This window comes from Phocoena phocoena, chromosome 6 (genome assembly GCF_963924675.1).
Source record: "Phocoena phocoena chromosome 6, mPhoPho1.1, whole genome shotgun sequence".
NCBI classification, from domain to species: Eukaryota; Metazoa; Chordata; class Mammalia; order Artiodactyla; family Phocoenidae; genus Phocoena; species Phocoena phocoena.
This window is the reverse complement of record NC_089224.1, coordinates 110376493-110396046: the sequence shown is the minus strand read 5'-3', so window position 1 is coordinate 110396046 and position 19554 is coordinate 110376493. Positions and strand designations below refer to the sequence as shown.

General features: G+C 46.5%; 1 protein-coding gene across 2 annotated transcripts in view; it reads right to left on the bottom strand.

Moving 5' to 3' along the window:
- The window catches only part of NUP214 (nucleoporin 214), a 100779-nt gene that overhangs the window by 628 nt on the left and 80597 nt on the right, over nucleotides 1-19554 (bottom strand). For both annotated transcript variants that reach the window (XM_065878688.1, XM_065878689.1), the window contains exons 31-35: nucleotides 14682-14838; nucleotides 7775-7927; nucleotides 3619-3790; nucleotides 1636-1775; nucleotides 328-352 (exon numbers count right to left, since the gene is read on the bottom strand). In XM_065878688.1, the coding sequence (XP_065734760.1) occupies nucleotides 328-352; nucleotides 1636-1775; nucleotides 3619-3790; nucleotides 7775-7927; nucleotides 14682-14838 (647 nt within the window). The remainder of the gene's footprint in view (nucleotides 1-327; nucleotides 353-1635; nucleotides 1776-3618; nucleotides 3791-7774; nucleotides 7928-14681; nucleotides 14839-19554) is intronic.

The window sequence follows — 19554 nt, the reverse complement described above, 5'->3', positions numbered from 1 at the left end:
AAGCTCCTGAGACACCAACAGCAAAATAAGCAAAAGCATCTCTCGAGTCCTGCCTTCCAGACTTGGCTCATCAGAAGGCACAACCTTCTCTCTCAGGCTCAGCCCTTGAGGAGAGGCCAAGCCGGGCACCTCCTGCCACATGCCTGAGATCAGCAAGTCCACAGAACCCAAAGCCTGCTGCCAGACCACCATGCTGCTAGGACAAGCTTTTAAACCAGGAAAAATGGGCACAAAACGTACAAACAGAGCAGAAACTAGTATTTTCACATACCACACACTCTTTCATCCTTCGTTAATGACTCAAAATAACTGAAGATAGATACTTACGAGCTAGATGATCCAAAGCTGAATCCTGAAAAAGAGGAAAAGGGTGCAGTTAAAACACACACACACACACACAGGACTTCCCGTGGCGCAGTGGTTAAGAACCTGCCTGACAATGCAGGAGACACGGGTTCGAGCCCTGGTCCGGGGAGATCCCACATGCCGCGGAGCAACTAAGCCCGTGCGCCACAACTACTGAGCCTGCGCTCTAGAGCCCTCGAGCCACAACTACTGAGCCTGCGCTCTAGAGCCCTCGAGCCACAACTACTGAAGCCCACTTGCCACAACTACTGAAGCCCACACGACTACAGCCTGTGCTCTGCAACAAGAGAAGCCACCGCAACGAGAAGCCCCTGCACCGCAACAAAGAGTAGCCCCTGCTCGTCGCACCTAGAGAAAGCCCGCGCAGCAACAAAGACCCAAAGACCCAACGCAGCCAAAAGAAAAAAACAAACAGAAAACCCAAAAAAAACACCACCACACACTTGGAAGACAAAGGTGGTCTCTAGGCTGCATTGTTTCCCTCCCTTTGTCTCCCTCCTCCTGCACTGCCTGCAGGTCCGGGTGGGCAGGAAGTGCCGTGGTCTTTTATTTCAGGGTTCTTCCCCCCTCCCTGGCGGGCACTGGCAGAGGGTCTTGGGTAGGCACCCTCTCACTGTTGCACCGTGCCACACAGATCCACTGCGTCGGGAAAATATGTTTTTTCTACTTCTCCCATCCACTTGCTTCCTCTTCTTCTTGAGGCCAGAGCAGCAAGACACGCGGGTTCTAGGCCTGGCTCTGCTGCTCACCGTCTGGCCCTTTGGGCAAACTGGTTCCTTGGAGTTTTTGTGTCATTTGTAAAATAATAACGGTGCCTAACTTCTGTGTCTAATAACTGTGGTGCAAGGATAAAAGCAGAATGCACACACTGTACTATGTGGAGAAGCGGAGTGCCAAACAAATGAAAGACATTTTGTAAAGTCTCTACGTCTTATTTTTTTCTATATCTTATTTTTTGAGTCTGATTTTTAAATCACGGTTTAGTAGAACCTGATTTTTAAATCAAGGTTATTTTGGGGGGTCCTCAAATCTTGAGAGAAAAATCAGGTCAGCCACTTCTTTACTTGGTAAGAAACAGCAGAGTGTTACAAATCTAATTAAAACCTAAAAAGAACATTTTGTCTTTCAAGCACTTTTGGCTTTTAAAATACTACACTGAACAGCCAGGTAAAACCACCCATTCTTGTTTTTTTGGGCCGGGGGTGTCCAGGCATTTACTGAGGAGACGAAAGGAGGGACCACGGTGAGGGAAGAGGTCTGGCTGCCTACCTCCGCTGCCTGACCCGAAGGCGGAGAATCCCGCGCCCTGGGCCCCGAACGCAGAGGACTGTTGGGACAGCGATCCGAACGTTGGGGCGTTCTGACTGGCGAGGGTGCCGAAGGACGTGGTGTTGCTGCTGCTCCCGAACCTGGGTTCCGGCGAGAAATGAGGCTGCGGTTAAGCGTGGCCACGCGGTCACTCTGCCGCCCGACGGCCTCATCCCCCCTCCCGAGTCTCAGGAAGTGAGACTCGCGTGATTCGAGGTGACTCGCTTGGTTTAAAGTGGCCGCCTCTCAGAACAAACAGGCTAGAGCCCAGAGCCAACCTTCACCTCAGCTTCGGGAAGAAAAATAAAGGGACGCCATATGAAACCCCTCCTTGCCCAGTGTTTGAGTTCTCCTCCACTGTCTGGAAATTCCAGGTCACTGGTCCTACTCTAATCCCACTCCTGCCTCGGGTCTCTCATGTACGCCTGTGGGAACTCCTCAGATGTCAGTCGGGGTCAGATACAGTTTCCTGGCCAGGGACCTGAAAAAAGGTGACAGGCTCTTTCGGAGATTTCAAACCAAAGCTGGAACTCAGCTCTGCTGGACAAAATGGAACCAGCCAGTCAGGATTTATGTGGGAGAGCCCCCAGCCAAGGCAGAATCTGATACTTTTTTTTTTTTTTTTTTTTACTAGTGAAGAAAATAGCTGGTTTCAAATAAATAAATAAAACCCTCCAGATTCCTAGTCAACCACGAACCTTCCACCAACTCTGCAGCATTATGTGCTGGGCGGCCACTGGCGAGAACAGTGCCCGTCAGAACCTGCCAGGATACCGGCTTAAGTTGATCCCAACTCTCCTTTAAAAGCTTTTCTTAACTTTAAGTCTTGGGGTTTCCTGACTTCCTGGGAGAAACTTAAAAGACCCATTGGTCTCTGCAGGAAGTCTAAGAAGCAGTACATCGACTTGCTCACTTTCCTTGAAATTTGCCAGCACTGCTGCACCAGCACCTTTCATGGGGAGGAAAGGGTATGAATAAGGAGTCCACTTGAGTTTATTTTCAAGATAAAGATGCTTTCACTTGGCCAACCCTCATCCCATGTACCCTGACAGTTCTCCCAAACAAGCCCCTGGCTCCACTCCCCAGCCCTCTAGCTTTACACATCCTGAGCCAGTGCTGAGGACAAGGACAGCGAGAGGCCTGTAAGACGTTAATCTCAGACTCCACACCTCCTTTGAAGGAGACACTTTGTAGTCATCACCACATATATTTTACTGGGAATTTGTGGTGTGGTGAAGGCTATTTTTTCCATGGGGTTTTGGTAACCAGACCGAATTTCTGGGACCCTTAAAAGCAAATCTCTAATATGGCATTTTCAAGTGAGGATATGCACAAGGGAGTGAGAGCCGCCTTGAAGGCTGAGCAGTCATGGAGACTCTGAAACACGCACGGGGCCCAGGCAGTGCCTAAGGAAGCTGGCCCAGGGGACTGTGCACCGAAGACCCACTCTGGGGGTCTGGAGCGGAGCAGGGGACACAAGGAGCTGTTCGCTCGAGGACAATGGGCCTTCTGCGCAACAATCCCAAGAGGAAAGAATGTGATTAGAAACTATTCATTCAGAGTCTCCTAACAGAAGTCACCACACAAGGGGCAATCCTGGCTGTAAAGCAGCCACGGTGAGACTGTTTCTCTTCCTCTAACCAATCCTGTAGCTCCACCAGGAGAACAGGGATCTGCCAGCCACGACGCCACGTATCAGGGGACAGCAACACGGCGGACGTCCACCGCGTACTGGACAGAGTCTGCCTTGGAAGACACGAACCTTCCCCTGGAGACAACAGGAATCCTGGAGCGACTGGTTTGCTGATTTCAAGGGAGGGGCTTTCAGCTCAGTCGAGAGTAGGGTAAACAGAAGAACTTTCTTTTCAAAGCAGCAGTACTGGGCCCCAGTGCTTCTGCTGACCTGAGCCTGTGGGTCTGCCCAGGCCTCTATGGGGGGCTTACCCGAATCCTCCCGCGCTGGCGGCCGCGGTACCCTCTCCGAACACTTTGCCTCCCGTCGAGCCCAGAGGGCTTGTAAAGGCTGGGGCTGAACCGAATGCTGGCACCCCTCCAAACCCAGGGGATCCCCCAAAAGTAGGAGGGCTGCCAAACACTGGAGCAGCACCGAAGCCACCTGAGCAAAACAGAGGCAAACAAACAGAAACGGGGAGAAAGAGAGAAGGAGACAGGAGGAGAAGACAATGAGCAGTGAGAAACCAAATCAAAAGAGGGAGGAGAAAGGGGAAAGTACGTTAGAAACTCAAATTCAAAACACCATAGCAAAGGGCAACACCCTTTCTACCAGCAAAATAACAAACCCAACCCAAACCCAAACCCAACCCAACCCAACCCACCAGCCCCTCCATTTCTAGCAGAGGGGTCTGGGGTCCACGTAGGAGAGCTCCTCGGAGTTCTAAGAATCCAGCAGACTCCATGTTTGTCTGCGAGCTCCCTGATCCCTCCCAGAGGCAAGCTAAACTCATCAGCTCCAAGCCTCGTGAGATCCGACGGCCACCAAGAACCAACCCCATGCGCGCAGACCCCCGCCCAGACCCTCTGCCGTGTTCTGAGAATTCTCACTGAAAAGTCACGCTCAAAAGCGCCGATCCCTACGCAGCTGTCAAAGTGGTCAGAGTTTATTACTTATCATCACATAGGCAAGGCATCTCGCTTCATGGAAACACAAATTATAAAATTAGAGGCTCAAATCCCCTCTCAGGGAGAATCTGCGAGCCGGGTTACAGAGGAGATGGAGAGGCTGACGCTCGGCCAGGTGCTTTTTACTTATTTAGAGCCTGAGAGCTCTCACATCTCTCACAGGAGTCTTTCTCTCCCTGTACAGAAGAATTTTTAAAAAATGCTCTCTCTCTGCAGTCAGGAACTACTCCTCAATAAAAAAGCACACCGTTTCTTGTCTGGAGGATGGCTGCTGCATAAATGTGATAAGGCCATCAATCAGCTGGGAGGAGAGCCCTGAGTCCACGACCCCCTGGGCAGGCTCCCAGCGCTCTCACTCATGTGGACACAGGCCTGCAGGGGTGGCACGCATGCAGGTGACCGCACAGGAAGGGCCAGGCGTGCCCAGGCCACCTCCCCTGATTGCTGGATGCCCATCAGGCGGGAAGACAGAAGGTCCTTCCCTAACTGTTCCTTCTGCTCCTGAGGAGGGGTCCCAAACCCCAAGATGCTACATACATCACTCTAGGCTATCGGCAGAGACACTTGTTGAGTATCTACTGAGCAGAACAGAGCAAAATGGTACAGGACGTGTGCTCTAAAGGGCATTTCTTACAGTGACCATCGGCCCAGGAGCTACATGCTGAAGGGAGGAGTGGTGGCCCAGGCAGAGCCAGGAGGCGATTTGCCCAGGGAGACGGGGACCTCATTCTCGTCCCTTCAGAAAGTGAATCCCGTTGACAGAGGGATCACTCAGGCCTTCTTACTATGAGCGTAATCACAGCACAAGCTTCGGCCACCTGCAACAGGAAAGATCAACCGCTGGACACGAAAAGCTGTCGGCTGAATGCCTTAGTTAGCTGCCACTTTGTGGTTCAATCGTTTGCTTATTTACCACGAACAGCAGAAGCACAACTGAGAAGGTGCTTTCTGTGCGGGCTCACGTTTGGGTTTACATTCTGTATTTTAAAACCCTGAGTGAAATTCCAAGCCATGATAATGGAGACTGTTGGGTTACAAATATAACAGACTGGAAAAAAAAAAAAGTGCTAAAAAACCCTTGCAGTTGAATTATTTAAGACTGATCACAGATCTGGTTACACTTTCTTCCTGGACACACAGGCCTTTATCTAGTGCCTTGTACTCAATAGTGTTCAGAGTTCTTGGTGGAAGGTGAGTGAAAAATGAGAAGTCACAATGATACAGAAAGTATACTGGACAGGAAGGGGAGGAGATTAAGCGCACAGGCACGCGCGCGCACACACACACACACACAATGCCCCCAAAACAACGAATCCATGTCACAGCTACGTGAAACAGAAGAGAATGGTCACTTGGGCTTTATTTCTGGAGACAGGCAACTCACTCCTGATGCTAGGGGGGTTCCAATTTTATTAGATGCTTATATTTTTTCTCCTCCAGAAGAGACAGAAATTTAGTAGCACTCAATGATAATAAGATTTCTGATTTATTGAGGGCCCTCCACGTACCAGGTGCTGTACACCAGTTTGTTTCAATCCTCCCAACAAACCTGGGACTCCCTACTTCACAGGTGAGGACCCCGAGGCTCAGAGAACATGTCTCTCATCTATGCTGAGCCAGCTGGTGAGCAGTAGAGCTGGGATTGGAACAGGGCTGAGTGACTCACAAGACTACCCATCCCCTCACCACCACCTGCCACGCTGCCCCCTGCCACTACCACCAAATCCAGCAACTCCACTGACAGAGCAGTGGGGTGACCCCAGTGGACTGGGGGTGGCAGGAAGGTCATTTTCAGTCTGTCCCACTTCCTGTTCTCTCCTCAAATGATCTCCAGTGGTATTATTTTCTACTGCAACTGTACTCAAGGGAGGATGGGCACTTTTGGGATTTCAGAGACCCATCCAAACCATCAATCTAAAAATCCCTCGAGACCTCAATCTAGGTGGTTTCATGGGGCAAGTAATCAAATAGGAAAAATATTCTGAAACGTGGGAGGACACATTTTCTCTCAGACTGCAAAAATAAAAGGGGCAAATTCTCAGATCAACTGGGACATGATCCCAGGATAAGGAACAACATAGAAGATAAACACAAGACTCGAAGAAAACATGATCAGGTTCCTGAAAAAGTAAATTTAAAAGTCTTGATGATTAATAACCTAAAATTTCTTAGTCAAATAATATTTGCCTTGTCAAGCAGGACCAAAACCTTTGTAGCCCTTTCATTTTTAAATCATTCACTGCAGGGAAGGGTGGCGGCAGAATAAAGCTGTGATGCTCATTTCTAGTCCATTTTAAATTCTAGGAAGGAGTATAAAAAAACTAGCACTTGTAGACTAACCCAGCCCAGGCACGGGTCTGAGTAAAGGTGCACAGTGCGTGCAGAAACCTCAGCAGTTTCGGTTCTAAAAGGTGGGATTCCAGGTACTAATTTGGGGCAGTTCTGCTCCTCAGTCAGAGCCACCCAGGCATCTGCTCCTCGGGTAGGGTCCTTCCTCTGCAACACCCCCCCATAAATTCAGATACACACAAGGGAAAAGTATCCTGCCTGCTCACCTGCGGGGCATTTGCTTTATTTTGAAGAACTGCTTGCTCAGCAAATATCCTCCCCCTTGACCCCCTGCCTTAAAAAAGTCTTTTCACCCACTCTTCCACACAACAAGGGCAGGTATGCACAGATCCCCTCTGTAGATCTCAGAGACAGAAATAGGATAGAGGGGCAGCTGACAGAGATGAAGTACGGTTTTGCAAGTAAACATATATTGTTCTTTAAAATTTTTAATTATAAGTGTAATAATACATGATTATAAGAAGCCACACAGTTTATAAATGTATACTTTAAAAGTAAAGCTGGGATAAAAAGTAGCAGTGTAACGTTCTTTATTCCTGACTACGTGGGTATATTCCAACGGCAAAAATTAATTGAGCTGCAGAGTTATGATATGTGGATACTGTATATGTACAGGAATATCAATACATTTACGTATGTTACACTCACAAGTACAAAAAAAGTGATTTGGGAAGGAGGACAAATGATATGGACATAAGAAATTAAATAAATAATCTCTCTTGCCCATCACAGGGAATGGGCATCCAAGCAAATCTGACTTAGGATGCTTTCTTGTTTATATTTCAGCTATCACGGTCTTACATGTTCCCTCACTTTGGTTGTTAAATGCAACTAAATATTTACAATGCTTTCTACCCTAAGAAAACATGAAGTTCTCTTCAGGGCTGCATGCTATGCATTCTGTGCTTTTTAACATGTCTCAGGAGACCTAGAACAGCGTCAGAAACGTAGTAGGTGCTCAATAATTAGAGAATGAATTTTGGGGAAAAGGTCCCTTCATCCATACTCCATACTCTCCCCTGAGAACACCCCAGAGAGCTCTCCTTCCAGAGGTCTATGCAATGTTAAATATACATCTAACAATAACCACAGCTAACAGGCATAGGAGTACCTGTTTTACTTGGAGTGGAAAACCCAAAGCCTTGGGAGGCCACACTTCCTCCTCCAGAGCTAAAGGTGCCAGCAGGTTTCTGGTCTCCAAATGATGAGCTGGCAAAGCCGCCAAACGTCTTGGCTCCACTGTTTCCAAAAAGGTTAGAGGTATCTGAAGAGATGAAGAACACGTATGAGGGAGATCAGAGGGAGAAAAATGTCCTTATCTGCTTCTCAGAACAGAGAAGGAAGGAACCTCACTAGGTGTCTGCGGAGAAGGGAATGATAGAGAAGTCGAGGATCCAAGGTCGCTGAGACGACCTTGTGTGCTCTGCGGCATGTGGGATCTTCCCGGACCGGGGCACGAACCCGCGTCCCCCGCATCGGCAGGCGGACTCTCAACCACTGCGCCACCAGGGAAGCCCTGCATGCATCTTGATGACAAGTTTTTAATCATTCTGGTGCTCAGGCTCAGGATTTCCTGGCGTGATTCTACAGGCACAAAACAACGGGGCCGCAACAGGTCCCAGTGAAGGGGCTCTTCTGCAGAAAGGTACCTGCGTGCCCACAGGTATCACAGGTATGTCCAACACAGGACCAACCCCGCAGCTGCATACGAGACCATTTGCTTCGGAAGAACAGGGCTGGTTTTCATGGATCTCCTCGTATGAAGACCAACTTCTAATTTTGTCAAACTAGAGAAAACAAAGAGCGAATTCAAACCGAGCGCGGTGGCTTCCAGCGTTCTGCTTTTCCAGTCTAGCTGGGCATGCTTGCCACTGCCTGATCTGTACAGAGAATGGCAGACGAAATAGGAAAAACCCTGCTGCTCCTACCTCTGATCTGACAGGAGCTAGGCATGCTCTGAAGAATGTAAGGGGCCAGCAAGACTTCCAGTCTGATTTCCTCTTTCTAAGAGGTTCAGTTAAGCCCTTGACCTTTCAGAGGCTTATCTAGTGGGTCGCTCCTGCAGCTACACACTGAATCGGCTCCAAGACTTAAAGGAAAAACGGAAATGAGGGACTTTCCTGGTGGTCCAGTGGTTAAGAATCCGCCTTCGAATGCAGGGGACATAGGTTCGATCCCTGGTCGGGGAACTAAGATCCCACACGTCGCGGGGCAACTAAGCCCGTGCGCTGCCAACTACTGAGCCCGCACACTCTAGAGCCTGCGAGCCACAACTAGAGAGCCTGTGTGCTGCAACTACTGAGCCCGTGCACTGCAACTAGAGAGAAGCCCGCGTGCCACAACAAAAGACCCCACATGCTGCAACGAAGATCCCGCGTGCCGCAACTAAACCCCACTGGAGCCACATAAATTAATCAATTAAAAAAAAAAATAAGGAAGTGAACTACTAAAAACCAAGATGGGTGAGAAGTATTTTGTTACAAGAAATGTGAATCTGACAGGCAACATATAAACAGCCAAAGTCAAACACACAGAAGTGCTTGGAGAGAGTACAAACAGCACACTAAATGACAGGAATTTTTCTTTCACCCTTTTCCGAGGGGAGAGGGGAGGGATAACTCACATTTCCCCACCATGTTTGGATGCGTGTTTTATTAAAATGAGTTTGCACCCACAGTAAGGCAGCAAGAAGCTCTGCTGAAATGGGATCACTGCCCAAAGCCACAGGCATGGACAGGAGGCTGAAATGACACGCTCCGGGTGCCAATGGGGCATTGACTCCATGTCACCAAGCGAGGCCTACAAACACCTGCACAGGCCAGTCTTCCCCCAAGCCTGTCAGGCGCTCACAGAGAAGGTGACGGAAAGGAGAAGAGTGGAGGGCGAGTAACTCTGCAAGTCGAGCCGTCTGAAGAGGTGGTCTACCACTAGCCCGTCAGCGCCAGGGTCTCTCATCTCGCTCTGCTGCCAATCCCACCCCAGTGTGAGATGCAACTCCGTTACTACTTCCGCTTGCAGTGCTCTCGATCTGCAGGCCAAGAAGTGAGGAGCCTCACCTCAGGGACACAACCACCTCAAATGTCTATAGGCACCGATAACATAGAGCCTCGGACCACCGCAGGGTCACCTGCTCTGTAAAGCTATTGCTGACCGTTTGGGAGCTTGGCTGTGAGTAGGTCAGGCACTGAGAGCAGGAGTGGATAACAGATTCCTTTTCACCACCTTCACAAACGGTCGCACGGGACTATGTACCCTTCGGTAGAGTCTGCAAAATGCCCTCCTGAGCAGTCTGACCCTTCCCTTAGTGAGCCGGCTGAAGGTTACATCAGATTCCTCCAATGGAAGTACAAAACCAGGCTTCTCAGCCATTCCTTTTATTTGGTATTTCAAGAACAGAGGACTGCAATTTTCTGACTTTGTTAGCGCTACCAAGGCAAAAATTCCAAATAGCAAACAAATTCAAGTACAAGATTAGAGGCTAGATCTCCTCTTGGAGAAATCAGAAATACAGAGATGAAATGATTTTACTGGGACAGTGCTGGAAGACAAATTCTAGAGAAGTCAGAGAATATTTAGAAGTCTTCGGGCTTCTTTGTCCCTTTATCTCTTTAAGACTCCTTTGTCTTTAAGATGTTCACAGATATGACAGTGGAATAAATGAGTTGTGCAGTCAGCCCTGGCTTTGAAAACCTAATAACTGTGGGGCAAGGACTTAACCTTCCCGAGTCCCAGTTTCCTCATACATATAATGGGACAGCCACTGTGCCCAGGCAAGGCTGCTGGGAAGACTGAATGAATTAATGTATGGAAAGCCCCTAGTCAGGCATAAGGTAGTCCTAGAAAATAGGACTTCCCTCTCTGTTTAACTTTTCTCCTGCCAATCATGTTTCCTATCCCAATCAAGTTCAATACAAAAAAACAGAGCAGGTCAGCTGCAGAAAGTTAAACCCTTTTCATTTTGCAAAGATCACTAGAATCAAGCCATTCAAGTTGTAACAGCTGTCATTTGTAGTCTCCAAAGGAGCTCTGCATGTTGAAACATTTTAGGATTTATTTACGCTGCTCTGAAACGAAGTGGCATTAAACGATGGGATGTCTGCTTCTCTCTGTCTCTATGGCCAACAATGTGCTTCTCAGTTTTCTCCTAGTGGCTCCAAAATAACAGTCTCTGGCTCTTGAGAATATGGTGTCTTGGCTGTTGGAACAATATTTCACTGTGGAAGAGACTTCTTCACTTGTGAACTAGCCAGTAAGAAAGCCTGTCTCTGTAGAGCCACCGGATGACTTCCACTGGGGGTTCCAAGAATGGGTCACACTGGCATCCGCTTTGGGCTTCCCCCCACTGGTGCAGCGTGGATCCTCTATGGTCTTTTATTTGGCAAAAACACTAGCAAAATCCAACAACAGGGTCTGACCCAATTTAAATTGATACTTGATATAAATTTGATATAAATAACATCACAGAGACCAGGTCCCACGTCATTCTGCAGGTCTAAAGTCACTAGACGAGAATTCAACACACACTGAGAAGGCAGTTCTCAGGAAGCCCTCGTCCAGGATACCTTCCCAAGACATTCTCTTAAAGATCAGTAGTAGAAGGAGCCTTGTGGGACCAAAGGATTCTCATCAAATGACTCCTTCATCCTCATACAAACATGTCTTTCAAGCCCCTGTGCAGAAAATGTGCTGAGAATTGTCCTCACCAGTGTCTTCAGGACAAGACTCAAGGAGGCAATAGGGCCTTACAGGCAGCAATTCACAGGACCCCCAGGGGTTAACTGTATCTATGGTAGAGTCTCGGGGAAGAGAGAGAGAAGAAACCTTTCTAGTGTGAGCTTCTGGATACAGAACACGCCAACTCCAAGCACCAATGTTCCTAGCTTGTCTTTCTCGATCAATGCATAGTTCCAATTACTTCTCAGGCCTCAAGAGGGCAGCTCCAGGACCAGGCAGCCTGGGGCCTAAATGTCACCAAGGGAACTGCTGGCCGCCCAATCTGTGCTCGGATATCTATCTGCAGGGGAGCATGTTCGATGCCATGCGGAGTGATCACAAGGGCTGTCAGACAAGGCGCGTGCGGAGGCGTTCCATTCCATGGCGAGGCCAGACGATCTCAGCAGGTAACACAGTGGATCAGAGCTCTGCACACATGCCAGGATGAAACCCTCCTTATGCCACTTAATGGCTGTTACCACTGGAAGTCAACATTCCCACTCTGAACCTACTTCCTTATTGGTAAAATGGGGACGGCCACATCTGAAAATACTGTTGTGAGAGGCGATTAGACCGCACACACTGAACAACTGGCGCACAGCAGGCGATCAGTAAAGATGAGTTCCCTTCTGCTGACGGCTCCTGAAAGAACAGAGCATAAGGGCTGCAGGATTCCAGAGAGGGCGAGATCACTGTGCATCCTCGTGACCTTTCGGCCACACTGCAGAGGAAGACGTACATTCATGCTGAAAGGAACGGCAGGTTCAGAGGGGCGGCGTGTGGGGAGCAGTGTGAACCCTGGCACTGAAGCAGGGAGAAGTGAGGGTGCGTGCGTGTGTGTGTGTGCGCGTGTGAAGGCGAAGGAATTTGAGGTCAGAAAAGTGTGTCAGGGCTCATGGAGGGCCCTGCATTATAGCCTAAGGAGTTGGTCTGGACTTGGTTCTATAGTTAGTGGGACATTGCCAAAGGGTTCTGAGTAGGGAGAGTGGCAAAATAAAAGAGTTTTAAGACATTCAATTTGGTACAGGTTTCCAGACCACAGTGTAGGAGACAGCAGGCAGAGAGGGGAGTCTGGAGACTCCTGTGATAACCTGGATGACAATGGGGACACACCCCACGATGACAGGGAAAAAGGAGAGGGAAAGAGCAGGGAAGGAAGTGTTTGGCAGGCAGGAAAAGAGCCGGGAGCCCATCCACACAGGGCAGGAAACTGTGCTGCTCAGAGGATCACACGCCGCACGGTCGCCCGAGGAGAAAGAGGCCGCCCCTGTGACCTGCAGAAAGCGTTCTCAGTTCCGTGGCGAGGCCAGTGTCCTCCCCAGGGGCTTTCCAGCTCCTTCCCCACTGTTCCTTCCTCTCGCCCTGCACTTGGTCCTCAGGGCTACAGAAGCTCGTCTGTTTCACTAGCAAATTACGCAGTTTTAAAAACCAAAATAATGCTATATCTTTCCTGCATACTTTCAAATCCACTTAAACTTCCCTTAAATGTGAAAGTAAACTGCTGGTTTACAACAGCTGACCTTTAGGAGATGAAGACCCGCAGGTGTCTGGTATCAAGAACAGATATATGTTTATTTTAAACCAGAATTAAAGAATTAGAAACAATGGTGTGCCTATGAACAACAGGTCGGGGCTGGGCAGGGGGCGTCTGTCCCCGATCTGTAGCACTGTCCAGTTACCATGGTGTAAATAACTACTCCCTAATGTCACTGAACAGGGAGCTGGGGAGAAATGTGCAAGCTGGCTCTCCTGAGCCGGTACAGGCCAGCTTCAGCCCAGCACTGAGAGAAGGCCATTTTCTGCCAGGTAAGAGCCACGGCATTAAAGGTGAATCTGACAGGAGGAAAGGATTTTTTACAAAGATATGACACACCCACGTTTTAACAAAATAGGCTAGTAACACAATCTTGCAGACGATAATCTGCCCATGGGACAAACGCACATTTCTCACTAGCATGTTCTATCAAATGCCTGCTCTGTGCTAGACGCTGTGTTTGGCACCTCATGCATGATCTGGCTGAGTTCTAGGTCTGCCACTTTCTGGCTTTGTAACTAAAAATCACCTAACCATTCTGGGCTTGTTTCTTGATTGGAAAAGGGAGACTGACACCCGAGGATCATGTTTTCAAAGTACGTGCTATGGCGCCCTGCAGCTGTGTGCTGATAGCTGGGAAAAAGATGGGGAAACCACCCAGGAGTACTGCTGGTTCCTGGCCCCTGCTTCTGAATACCCTGTTTTTCTCTGTTTTATGTATCAGGATTCTGCGTAAGAGTTCATCTGCAGAAACGGCTTCTGAAAACTGTTACTAGACTTGACTTCCAAGATCCCTTCATTCAAGGGTTCTAAATTCCTCCTAGCAGAACACAAACTTCTGATTATATAATTTCACAAGTTTAAAGCTATGTGGGTCTTCACTATAATCTCTCCTTATATATTACTAGATGAACAGTGACATCAAAATAACTGATCTGTGACTCCAGGAGTCTCAGCAAAGAGTTTTGCTTTTTAACTACATGAGCCTTAATATCAAGGAAACATCTGTTCTGTCTATGCAACACGAGCTCTCGCATTAAGATCGCGTATAGCACAACAGAAGAGAGAAGCTTCTGGTAGAGCGTATTAAACAAGACAAGCTAAGATGAAGCTGACAGGTGCCCGACTTCCCATCTCAGTCTCCACTGGCAGCAGGATATATTTTTTTAGAAGATTTAAACAAACACATTTCTTTCATTTCCAACCATGAACAGACATCAACAAGGAATCAGCTGGAGAAGAAAGTGCCGGCAGAAAGATACAGCTTCATTTGAAAATAAGACAAAAACGTAAGAGATGGGAAATAATGACAGCGTCAACTTTTGTGTGACACTTCTCTACAGTAGCTGAATTTTAAAGCAAATTCAAAGAGAGTCCAACACAAATGAAAATCCAGATGCTCCTCCAAGCACACCCAGCTTGTTCTGCTGCTCTCTTTTACGCCTGTCTGCTTGCATTCATTTCAAGTCATTTCAATCCTAAGAAACAGAGCAATCTGGGCCTTGGGAGAGAAGAGGGGAGTAGCTCAATACACAGATCCTCTCTCCCTGAAGCTCTGATGTCTTTCCGTGATTATATAGGACATCTCATTAGAAAACCAAAGATAAAAAACAAAATCAAAACAGATCACACTGCTTTGGGGTAGATATTTTAAATGGGCCTTCTAGACCTTTTCTTTCCTTTCTACACTTGTCACTGAAGCTTTGATAACACCACGACGATGACGATGACATCAGGGGACCAAGAGACTGGGAAAACTTTCTTAACTTACTTGGGGTGGCTGTAGATCCAAAGCCCCCGCTGGCCGAGCTGAATGGGTTTTTGTTGGCTGCATCTTGGCTGGGTTTCCCTCCAAGGCCACTGAAGAAACCTCCCCCTCTTCCAGTGTTTCCAGACCCAAACACGCTGCCACTGGAAGAGGACGACTGCTAAAAAACAAAAGGGACGGGAAGCACGATAAGATGAGAGGTCACGGTAAAATGGCAGGCCACATCCACGGAGAGGAGGCACTCACAGCTGTGCAAGTGGAAGAAGCAAGAGAAGGCTGATTAATTCTGGTGCAGATGCTCTAACACCCACAAAGGAAGCTGAGCTCTGCATAGGAACACTCTCTACAGTCACAAGCTCTCAAGTTCTTCTATGTGCACAGTTCTCTGAAAACATCATTTATGGCAGGTGGGAGTCTTAACAGTTCATCTGCCCTGCTGCCTGCAGTCTCTGCTGGACGTGACGCCAGGGGCAGGAAAACCAAACCCTCAAAAGCGCCCCCAAGTGCGAAAGTTTAAAAACATGTCTAGGTTATGATGAGCACCAATTATTTTAATTCCTCTAGTGTTTGGCTGACCTCATCAGCAACCGACGATAAGGGAGTCACACTGTCTTTTCTCCCAATTTGTGTGCTTTTATTTCGTAATGACTTCCCCAGTACTGCCGAAATGAGCTTAAATTAGCTCCACTGTTGAAACGATGACCGCAGCTGAATTCTGTCCAAGTCTGCAAATCTTATGCTCAGAGGATGGTGAGCACGTGCTGACACAAAGCTGTATCAGGCACCACACACTGTATTTTTGTTTAGAAACTGGTTCTTTAAGGGAGGCCAGTGCTAGATTTGAGGGACAATTAATGATGAGTTAAGTATGATATCTCCCTGGCTGATAACGTAGAATACGATGGGCCATTAGAAATGGGTCGCTGTGCACAGGAACCTTACAGGAGTCCCTTCAAAGGGGAGGGGGGAACCAGAAGTGTACAAGTCCCTCTTTCTGGCAAAATAAACCACCCACCTCAAAACAGTGAGTGAAATATCAATAAATGAGCTAGGAAGGTAGTGCCCTTCAGAAAAGTGCCTAAAATGTAATTTACACGCTCAAAAAATGGTTCCTGTTCAGTATTTTGACAATGACGATAATGAACCAATGACCGAGCACTTTCTCTGTGCTAGGCACTTTTCTACGCACTTTACAAATAATTATTTAATCCCCACAACAGTCAAACCTCTAGCAGCCTGCCCCTGAAACATGCCCCAGCACATCCCTGCTCTGAGCCCCCGTGCCGTGACTTTCTGCCTGGACCATGTGACAACTTTATTGACGTTCTGCTTCCCCTACAATCTGTGGTCACACAGCAGCTGGATTAATCCTTGAAAATGGCAGTCAAAACATTTCACTCCTGCTTACAAATTCTGAAAGATACACATGACTTGGCCCCATCCATCTCTTGGCATCGTCTTCTATCACCCCCCCGCACTTGGTACAGTCACACCAGTCTTTTGTGCCTTGGACATGACAAGCTAATTTTTACCTGAGGGCAACATACTTAATGTACTTGCCTGTCTCTCTCCTTTCTTTTTTTCCCTCTTTAAACTTCTTTAACAACAACAGTAACTGTTTACTACAACCATTTAATGATGAGTAACAGCTTTTTAAAACTTGGAATGAAATCCAACCATAAGAGCACAGGCTTTGATAACTAGTAAACTGACTTTCAAAGGAACGAAGACGTGACAACTACGCGTGCACGCGGAAAACAGAAAATATCAGGTTTCTTGGCTGACTTCCACGCATCAGGCTGAAACATAGGAAACTGCCAATATACGGACATTTTTGCCCTACAAGGAAAAAACCAAAACAAAAACCCCACCGAACCCAGCAATTTCAGATGGCTCAACTTATTTTTAAAAACATCATTTGAAAAGTAATGGATATCTGCAGAAATGAATAGAAACGGGTAGCACTTCACTGAAGTGAATGTGAATCGACACTTATTGCATCCTCAGAAGCGGGTTTAGAGTATTCCATTCATTTTAACTACGATAAATAACAACAGTTTTTAAAACTGTAAATTATGGAAAATCTCAAAAGTGTAGATGGAGGAGCATAATGAACCCATGTACCCATCACCCAGTTTCACCGGCTAACTCACAGCCAGTTGAGTGTTACCTAGAGCCCCATCTTCTTCCCCTCAACCTTTATTAGTATGAAGTAAATCCCAGACATCTCACCATTTCATCCACGGATCTTCCAGCATAAAGCTCTAAAACATCAACCATAACCATGATAACATTATCGTGTCTAAAAAATTAATTCCTTTATATCATTGAATAGAGAGCTAGTGTTCAAGATGCAGCCTAATAAAGTTGCCAAAAAACCCTGTGAATCTCGTCCAGCCTCCAGACCCAAGCATCATTTCACAGGAAGTAACAGGGCGCTACACTGCGGGGATCTCCAAAGGACCAACGATCTGCTTTGTTCATCAACTGTACTATGAGGGGAAATAAAAGAGGGGAGGTCCTGGGAGGGCAATTTATAGATACAGAGGCTGAAGAGAACTACCAGCCGATCTCAGTGAGTGAGGCTGACTTGATCCTGATTCAAAGAAACAAACGTAAAAACAGACATTTATGAGACTTCTTCAGAAAGGCATTTCCTGACTATCGAACCTAAATCAGCTTCCCTGATTACTGCCACATCATCCTGCTTTACTGTCTTCATAGTACTTAAATTAACTATTTGAAATGAAACTGTTTTAATAAAGACTGACACCCCTCCCCACCCCGCCAAATGTAAGCTCTATGGACATAGCCACTTTTGTCTGTCTTATTCATTACTGAATCCCGGCATGAATGTTAAATTAATTTTCACAGTCCTGGTTCTCTACTGCCATTTTAACAACATTAAATCTTCTGATCCATAAACACAGCATGGCCTTCCACTTATTTAGATCACCTTTAATTTCTTTAAACGACGTTTCATTGTATTCAGAGCACACGTTTTGCACTTCTGTTAAATGTATTTCTAAGTATTTTACTCCTTTTCGTGATACTGAAAATCAATTGTTTTCTTAATTTCATTTTCAGATGGTTTGTTGAAAATGTACAGAAATACAATTAATTTTTATATATTGATCTTGCATCGTGAAAACTTGCTGGTCCCATTCATTAGTTCTAGTTCTGTAGTGGATTCCTTTGGGATTCCTATATACATGATCATGTTACCTGCCGATGCATAGTTTTACTTCCTCCTTGCCAATCTGGATGCCTTTATTTCATTTCTTGCCTAAATGACCTCGCTAGACACAACATATGCTCTTGAGAGCCACCCCTATGGCTGCATGCCATTAGCCGTCCTTCCCTTCTTGTTGCTGAATAGTATTCCACTGTGTGAGGACGCCAGGGTCTACTATTCCCCTGCCGATGAACATCTGGACTGTTTCCAGGTGTGGGCTATCATCAACAAAGCTGCTATGAACATTCTGATAGAAGTCTGTGAGTATACATTTTCATTTCTTTTGGGTGAATACCTAGGACTAGAATTGTTAAACCCTAAAATGAGTGTATATTTAACTTACTGAGAATTTGCCAAATGGTCTTCCAAAGTGGCCACACCATTTTACCTTCCCACCAGCCAGCGACGCGTTAAGAGATCTAGTCACTCTAGATCTTTTCCACATTTGGTCTTGTTGGTTCTTAAATTTCAGTAATTCTACAGGTATGACATAGTATCTCATGGTTTTCATCTGCATTTCTCTGATGACTAACAATGCTGAGCAAGTTTTCATGTGCTTATTGGCCATCTGCATAGCCCCTTTTGTAAAGTAGCTGTCCAAGTATTTTGCTTATTTTAAAATTGAGGTGTCTTTTTATTTGAGTCATAGGAGATCTTTATGTATTCTGCACAGAAGTCCTTTAATTTATGTATTGTAAATATTTTCTCCCAGTCTATACCTTGCCTTTTCATTTTCATAACAAAGTCTTTTGATGAGCATAAGTTTGTAATTTTAATGAAATCCCGTTTTTCAATTTCTTCTTTTATGGTTAGTGCTTTTTTGTGTCCTAAGAAATCTTTGTCTTCCTAATGGTTTCTTCACAGTGGCATTATTGACATTTTGGGCCACATAATTCTTTGTTTTGGAGGGCTGTAGGATGTGTAGCCTCTACCCACGAGATGCCAGTAGCGTCCCCCACTCATGAGGATCAAACGTGTCTCCAGACGTTGTGATTGTGAAATTCCCCCGGGGAACGTGTCTCCAGATGTTGTGATTGTGAAATTCCCCCGGGGGCAAAATCGATACCGGTTGAGAAGCACTGATTTGCTCCAAGGTAGCAAAGATGTTCTTTTTGCCTTTTTGCCCCGGCTGTCATATACTTAATACCTCGTTATTAACTGCACAATACATTGTTTCTCTTTATGTCATCAGTACTCTTTCTTCAGCTGCTTTAAAATTTATTTTCTTTTTGTATTTGGTTTTCAGAAGCTTAACCAGGTTGTGTCCAGGGGTGGTTTTCTGAGGTTCACAGAGTGTCTTGGATTTGTGTATTCCTGTTCTTCAACAAATTTGGAAAAGCCTGGCCATTGTCTCTTCAAAACATTTTTTTCTCACCAATTCTGTCTCCTCTCCTTTTGGGACTCTGATTGCATTATGCTGAATTGCCTGATACTGTTGCACAGGTCACTGATGTTCCGTCCAATTTTTTTCCAGTCTCTCGGAGCTTCATTTTAGGTAATTTCTATTGACATATTTTCAAGTTCACTGTTCTTCTGTAGTATTCACTCTGCTGTTTAACCTGTCTAATCGTTTTTTATTTTGGATATTAGATTTAAACTTCAGATACAGACTGACTTTCTATTTGTTTTTGTAATTCCCAT